Source organism: Akebia trifoliata, chromosome 13, assembly GCF_017979445.1.
Source record: "Akebia trifoliata isolate Shusen 1 chromosome 13, ASM1797944v1, whole genome shotgun sequence".
Taxonomy (NCBI): domain Eukaryota; kingdom Viridiplantae; phylum Streptophyta; class Magnoliopsida; order Ranunculales; family Lardizabalaceae; genus Akebia; species Akebia trifoliata.
This window is the reverse complement of record NC_141387.1, coordinates 30,910,666-30,918,991: the sequence shown is the minus strand read 5'-3', so window position 1 is coordinate 30,918,991 and position 8,326 is coordinate 30,910,666. Positions and strand designations below refer to the sequence as shown.

The 8,326-nt window shown below is 34.6% G+C and overlaps 1 protein-coding gene and 1 pseudogene across 1 annotated transcript; one reads left to right on the top strand and one right to left on the bottom strand.

The window, feature by feature from the left end:
* Positions 1–415: 415 nt before the first annotated feature.
* Positions 416–2,044, bottom strand: LOC147388286 (anthocyanidin 3-O-glucosyltransferase 2-like). Its single transcript, XM_086421799.1, has one exon. It carries the CDS (start codon positions 1,996–1,998, stop codon positions 565–567), a length of 1,434 nt encoding a protein of 477 aa, XP_086277925.1. The 5' UTR covers positions 1,999–2,044; the 3' UTR covers positions 416–564.
* A 2,468-nt stretch (positions 2,045–4,512) lies between these two features.
* On the top strand, positions 4,513–6,571 carry LOC147388285 (centromere protein C-like; annotated as a pseudogene).
* Positions 6,572–8,326: the final 1,755 nt, after the last annotated feature.

Genomic DNA, 8,326 nt, shown 5'->3' with positions numbered 1-8,326 from the left:
ACAACTGTGTTAGTCTGGTAGAGGTAACTCACTAAAGTCTTCAACTTTATCTCCTCTAATGTGCCCCCCCTTACTTTTAATTACAAAGCAACAAGCAACATTTGATTTTAAAAATGACTTTGATCTTCAATCATCCCTTACAAGGTAAGTGTTAAATGATATTTTTATTTTTTCATTTTTTCATGATTTTTATTTTTAATGTGTTATGCGTGATGCTTTGTTTATGTTGAAATAATATGTATGTTGATGTTTTGTTTAGCATGTTATGTGTTATGTTATAAGTATGAGAACCGATCCGAACCAAGATTAATTTATATTGGTTCGGTTATATAGGGTAATTGGATTGGTTCGGTTCCAAATTTGTAGAACCGATCATGTTTGATTTGATTCCAATTTTACCAAAATTCGAACCATGTGCACCCCAAGTACTATCCCATCCATTGACAGCCCCAGCTTTGAATACTACATCTTTCAATATATTTTAAAAAGTAAAAACAAGCGAAAGCATCAAGATAACGCAAGTCACCCAAGATTGAATGAAGAGGTTTCCACATAAATTATTGCTCATTTGAGATTTTCCTTGAGATCCTCAATTAGATGCTTTAATGATGCAGCAGAGAAGCCACCTCCATCCATCAAAGTCTTTCTGCTCTTCTCTCTCATCTCTTTGACCTTTCTTCTCACCTCACTATCACCGTCCATCACACATCTCACTCCTTTTTCTACTTCCTCAGCCATGATCACATCTCCACTGTAGATTTTATCTGAATTGATCTCAACTGCTAATCCCAAATCTCTCACTAACTCAAACGCATTAAGTTTCTGCTCTGCATAAAGAGGCCAACCCAATATCGGTACACCAAACCACAAACTTTCCAAAATTGAGTTCCAACCGCAATGTGAAACAAATCCTCCAATTGCCTTGTGGGCCAGGATTGACACCTGTGGGGCCCAACCACACATTAAACCCCTCCCCTCCGTCCGCTCCAAGAACCCATCAGGAAGAACTTGCTCGAGATTTGTGTAATCACTTGGTTCATCTAACTTAGATGTTGGTGGACGACGTAGTGACCACAAGAACCTGTACCCACTTTGCTCGAGCCCAATTGCGATCTCCTGCACCTGCGGTTTATCGAAAGATCCCTTACTCCCGAAACATAAGAAGATCACAGATGATGTTGGCTGATCATCAAGCCATTTTGTGATTTTCTCAAAATGGGCCCGATTAGACTCTGATTGGGTCTGTCCCTCCTGATCGAGTAACGGTCCGACGGGATAAACCGGTGGGTTTGAACTGTTTTCAAACGATTTAATTGCGTGAGTTTCCAACTCGATGAATGAATTAACGATAATACCCTTAGTCTCTCTAAACTTTCTAGAGTGACAGAGGATCCAATCGTACCCCGCTCCCTTTCTCTTCCAAATAACATTTGGTAAGACGAGTGGATGAAATGAGTTCATGAAACTCGGGACTTCTAACTTGCCCTTGTAGTCTATCAAATCGGTGGTGAACTCAGTGTGTAGAGTTGGGAAGTAGAGCATGAAACCAAGCATGGCTGCTCCTGAAGTGAAGTAGAGATAAGTGGGGATCCCGAATTCCTGAGCTATATCAATCGCCATGGTTGTAAACATATCAACGACTAACCCAGCGATGGGAAGTGAGTCAGGATTTGATTCGGACGAGTTGATGAGTTTGGAAATCGCGTGTTTAACATGAGGTTTGTGGTATTCGATGAAGAGGGATATGGAAGCTATACCGGCTTCGACATCCTGAGGTAGAGGGTCCACCTTAGGGAGTTCGATAAACCGAATACTAGAGAAGGAGGAGCTGACTGATTCGGTGTAGCTGCGTGGAATTGTATCTGCTGGTGCGGTCATGACAAGGATGGTGATACAGAAGTGATCCTCGAGATTGATCAGATGCTTTGCAAGCTCCACCGTTGATACTAGGTGACCAATTCCCACTGATGGGAAGAACACAAGCTCTGCCTTCTTCATCTCTCTCTTTCTTTGTGTTTCTGTCTCTAGGTGTGGGGATTATTTGTAGTCTCTTTCTTTCTTGATTGACAAGTTACCATTAGCATGTGATCACTCCCAAATGAACGGTTCAGATTGCCACTAATTGTGGGCCCAAAGAGTTGATCTTTGATCACTCAATTTTATATTATATAAAATATATAGTCTCCAAAAAGATGATATGATTATTAATAGCTTGTGGGCCTAAATGTGTGTGGTTAAAAAAGGACTTTTCATGGAGGTTGCATTTGGATACTTGTGGGCTCAAAAGAGTAAAAAAAAAAAAATTTGATCTATATATACCCCCACATTTTTGTGAATATTCGAAATGTCCCCCTGTGTTTTGAAAAATGCCTTCCTTGACCTCAAATAAGATTGATCAATATAAAAAGACCTAAATGCCCTCTTCTTCAAGAGTTTGGAGAAGACTATCTTGAGAAGAACATTCAAGAGTTTTTAGTTAGAATTTGAAGATGAGGGCATTTAAGTCTCTTTCTATGTATCTATTAAAAAGACTGAGGTCAAGGAAGGCATGTTTCAAAATACAGGGGCCTAAATAAAAAAATAAAGATTTTTAAAAAGAGATTACATCAAGTTTTTGATATTATAACGAACAACAAATCCACTTTTTTGTACTCACGTGGCCGTCTCCATGGTTTTTTGAAAACTACTGACTTGGAATTTATCCTCGACAAAATCTTTGCTTACGCATGACATGACGCACATGCATAAAGATAAAAAACACTCCTTTTAGTCATACAGTCCACAAGCAAAAGAGACATCAGGATGAGGATGAAGGACTTTTCCAACTTCCAACTTTTCCAAATACCCTATTAATGAGATGGCCATCTCGCCAAAACCACTCCTCAAGAAGTTGAGGTCTTGAGATCGAATATCCCTAGGGGTTGTCATCACGAATTTATCCAATAAATTACTATAATTAATGGTAAGATTGAGAGCTTGAAATTGAATGATTTTGGGAAGAAAATTCAAAGATTTTTTACTAGAGGTTGAGGAAAAATGTATTTAGCGTGTGCTTGATTGCAAGGAAAATATTATTAGGCATATCATTGTTATGCAAATCCTTTTTCCCTATTTGAGCATATCATGAAAATTTTCACAAAAAATTATTTTCTGTTGTTTGAGTGGCATAAAAGACCTATAGAAAAATATTATTTTAATTTGACTTTGTGATAATTATAAAAAATAATATAAACATTAAAATAAATAAATAAAAGAATCTTGTTTCATAAAATAAAATAAAAAACATTATGGATAGATAAAAGTACAATATTTAGGAAATAATGATATATTATAAAATCAAACAAAACAATTATTCAACCCATAAAAAATAACAATTGTTCATGCAATCCTAAACTATCAATAACGATTGTTCAATAATAAATAAATAAAAAGTAATAATTGTTCATGCAATCCTAAATTATCAATAATGATTGTCTAACCCATAAAAATAATATTTGTTCATGCAATCTTAGACTATCAATAATAAGATGCAATAATAATCTCATTGATATTTACGAGATAGACGACGAACTAACCACGGCTTTTTATTGCTTTATCAAACCCTATAAAAGTCTTGGCAGCAATTGTGTTGTCTTCTAGGTAATCTATTATTTACATAAGAATATCAATAAAGATATCAGGCATCTTTCATAATTCATCATGTATAACAGTCCTATCTGATGCATTACTAGACTCCAATGCAACAATTATTTGCCTTGTTGCGTCAACAGTGTTCTACAACGCTTTATCTTGACTACTAACACAACAACTTCTCTTTCATTTTGAAAGTATATTCACTTTAGACATAGGAGAATTAACATTCGAGATAGCATTGTGAGTACCTTCTTCAATAATAACATCCAAACTCTCATCATCTTGAAATATGTTATTTATTTTTTTAGTTTTGTTCTTTTGGCTTGATTGTGGATCATTTGTTTGATTTTTAGGTATTTTATTTTATTTTTCTTCTTCTCTTGTTGTATGATCCAATCGATGGTTTCTTGTGATGATCCTAAATAATTCAAGATTTTAAAAAGTTAATAAATTGATGATGGAATGATAGAGATTGAAATAAGAAGTCATGTATTTTTATTTTTATTTTTTAATTTTGGATAAAAATTTTGTAGCGCGTTACTATGTATGGGTGGTAAGTTATGAAAATAGTTTTTTTTGTTTATGTGTTAGTGATGTGCTTAATATGCCAAAAAGAAAAAAGAAAAAAAAAATTATGTTATGCATGATGAGAAGGGATTTCAAAGAAAAAATAAAAAATAAAATAAATAAAACAGCTTTATTATGCGTGGTGTGTGCTATTAGTGAAAAGGTTTTTTTTTCTTTATTTTAATTTTTTCTTTCTTTTCTTTTTATCTGCGTGAGGAAGGGCAGCAAAGGAGAGTGACATCTTTCTCTTCATCTCTCTCTCTCTCTCTCTCACTTAGGGTTTATACTCTCGATAGATTTGAAATCTCTCCATGAGAGATGGTTGTCAAATTTCAAAATCCAGATGTAGTTGATCCTCTTGAAGGCTACTCTGTTCTCTCCTTACTTCCTCGAACATTTAGAGATTTGAAGAAAACTAGAAACTCAGATCAGGATAACATGGAATCCATCCACAACTATCTCAAATCTCAGGCACTCAAAAGTCCAAATAAGATTTTAGAACAAGTGAAGATAATTTTACAAAGTAGTTCAGAGAATCAGAACTCTGAGTTTCCATGCCATGTTCAACCTGAAGACAAGAGTAAAAACACTTCTACACTGGGTAAGGATCGTCCCCAAGAATGACGACTTGCCTTGGGTTGTAAACGAGCTAAGTTTTCTTTGAAGCCGAATGCAAGTCAACTATCTTTGGATGAGGATACGAGTTTGGACATTAGTCAATTTCAAGATCCAGAGGATTTCTTCTCGCCCTTTGAAAAGCTCGAAAATACTAAGAAGGAATTTTGCAGAAACAAAGGTGAAATCTCAACTAATTCACTTCAACATAATCGGTCCGCACGGACTTGTCGACCTGGGATTTTGGGGAAGAGAGTTGGTTATACACATCGTTATGTAGAAAATATGAATTTTATTGAGATTCTTGGATGATTCTTACAAAAGCCCTAGTAGAATATGTATAGACATTACATCAACCAAGATATATGAAAACTACCTAATATAAATGTTTTAGGATATCCTAATTGATATATTCTAAATATCAATATATATTCTAGAATATCCTTCATCACAACCTTCCATTTGTGATGAGATACACTAACAATGATACAGTGTATCTCATGTTTCTTAATATAGTGCATCTTATTATCTAACATCCTCCCGCAATTGCATGGTCCTTTGAAAAAGGAATATGCAATTCATTTTGTTGAATAATTGCTTGATCTCATTATGGATATGTTCATTGATCGTCAAAATGCCAATCGTGCTTGCTGGTGGTCACCATTTGTCTATGAAGTCCATCACTGTCGCATCCCGCTCTTTTTGAGTCTGTCGGAGCCGGTGGCTTATTAGACCAGATCTATCATGATCTCTCCCAAAAGCATAAGAAGTAGGATTGTGCCATTTAAATGAAAGAACTCTCATTGGAGAGATTTTAGATAAGAAAAAAAAAATGAGATCATGTAACATGAATGTGAAAATTGGGAGATTTGTAGAGATCTAGAAGGAGTTGTGATTTTTATTGGAAAAACAAAAAATCCTAGATTAATAAAAATATCTAGGTCTGGAACATAGAGAAAGATGATATTTTTATTGAAAAAAAAAAACTAATAATGTAAATAAAATAATTAAGGTTCGGCGATGGCAGTGGTGCCATCGCCAAAGAAAGGCGCACCAAGATCGATGTGCTCAGTGAAGCTTGAGCTATGATACCATGTAGAAAATATGAATTTTATTGAGATTCTTGGATGATTCTTACAAAAGCCCTAGTAGAGTATTTATAGACATTACATCAAACAAGATATATGAAAACTACCTAACATAAATATTCTAGAATATCCTAATTGATATATTCTAAATATCTATATATATTCTAGAATATCATTCATCACAACCTTCCATTTGTGATGAGATACACTAACAATGATACAGTGTATCTCATGTATCTTAATATAGTGCATCTTTTTCTCTAACACGTTATTCATCTGTACTTGTAAATGGTGATGAGGCCATTGCCCCTTCACAAGTAATGCTTGAAATGGACAGGCCTGGTCCATCTAATAGTGGTATAAACACGTATCAACATGAGACATTGCAAGAAAGGGAACTAGCTGGTGATGGATGCATGAACACTATTCAAGATTTAGTAGCCAATGCAGAAAATAGAGTTGATACTCTTTTGGATGAGCTTCTGTCAGCTAATACATATCTAGATGGGAATGGAGCATTCACTTTTTTGCAGGAGCATTTATAGATAAAACCAATCAAATTGAATAATTTATGTCTGCCTGACTTGGATGTTTATCTTTTTCGAGCTTTGAGAGTATTAGTGAATGTGCTCTTCACTAAATTAAGGGAAAATATTATCTTTCATTAAAAAATAAGGAGGAACAATGTTTGGTACTGTTTTGAGGAAAAGATGTGGTACTTTCTTTTGATTTTTTTTAAAGGGCAGCAACATAAAAAAAAATTATTTTATAAAATAAAAAAAATAAAAAAGGACTTGCTGGCAGCCCCCTTCTCTGTTGCAATGGTGTTAAAGAGAGAATAAATTTTTTATCACACCAACTTTTACCTATACCTACAGCACACCACATTTGGATGTTTGTTAATTCTGTTTTAATTGCAAATGTATGAGTTGGTGTGACAATAGAGTTTTTTTTTAATAAACAATTTTTTAGGTTTCTTTAATAATTAGTAATAGTTTTTAAATTTTTTTTTTTTGAAATATATATATATATATATATATATATATATATATATATATATATATATATTTATAAAAGAATTTCTTTTCTTTAAAAAATCAATTTATTTAAGAAAAAAAGAAGTCATCGCTCCCTATCACCACAACTATCATTTTATCCCCAATTCAATATCTATTGAAACCTCGATTTGTTTTGGGTTGCTCAAAGCAATCCTTGATTGGACTATAGGAAAAAAATATATTTTTTTTAGTTCATTTAAAAAAAAAAAAAAAGATTTTCCTTGTACCTATTTCATCGATTGGCCGATGATTGATTATTTTTGTGCTATAATTTTTTGCTTATTTGATATACCATGATCCTGATTGTTATACATTTTGATACGCATGCCTCGATTTTGATTTCGATTTCGATTTCGATGCTATGAATTTTGTGTGTTCTGATCAATATTTATGTGATATCATATTATAATGATCTGATCTGGCCCACAGGCCCATTCATCTGAAAAATGCCCTGGACACACCCCACCCTATTTTGCACACACCACTAGCACGTTTTTACTACATTGCATTACACATTTGCATGTCCGTTATAACCAACATGACACTAGTGCGTTGCCCATTTTCCTTGTGAGACACGATGTCATTCATGAAAACCACAACTCCAGTCACGTACCTTTATGGTATATATAATTAGGGTATCAGTACCGTTCGATCAGGTGACCCTGAAAGGAATATCGATGCACCCACATTGGAATGACCTGAGCCTTTATCCTATTGTAAACCGCAAAGTCACATGTCTCGATTACCAACGTAGTACTAATATGTAGTCGGTCCCTTCGCAAGATGATAAACCATTTATGAAAGCTACAACCCCAGACTCATACCTATACAATATATCAAACCAAGTCACCATGTACCGTCTGATTAAGTACGCTCGAGAGGTATATAAGTGCACTTGGGCAAGGGTGGCCAAGTAAATTGCATTGCACATAATGAACATATAGTCCAGGAACATTCCTATAGGTCACGATCCGAATTTATCATGGGTGCTCCTGAGTAGCTCTATTCAATCCATCCAAAAGATAAGTGGGTGGATCAGTCTACATCGTCCAAATTGAACTCGCAACACCGATCCAAACCAATAGACTTAATTGATGAGACGTGTGTAGACACCTCATTATTGCACTCGCCTGATTAATCAACTCGTCAACCCGATCGCAATGATTCCCAATGATAAATATGTATTCCATTGCTTTATTTTGTTACCAGATGTGTTTTAGAAATCCGGATGAGGTATCTCGAACTGACAAAACCTTAGAAACCACGCTACACTAGGAAAATACGACTCCAGAAATATAGAAATCATCATCTTCCAGACCCAAAAAGAAGCTTTACGATAAAAATCACTAAAAATTGACCAAATTA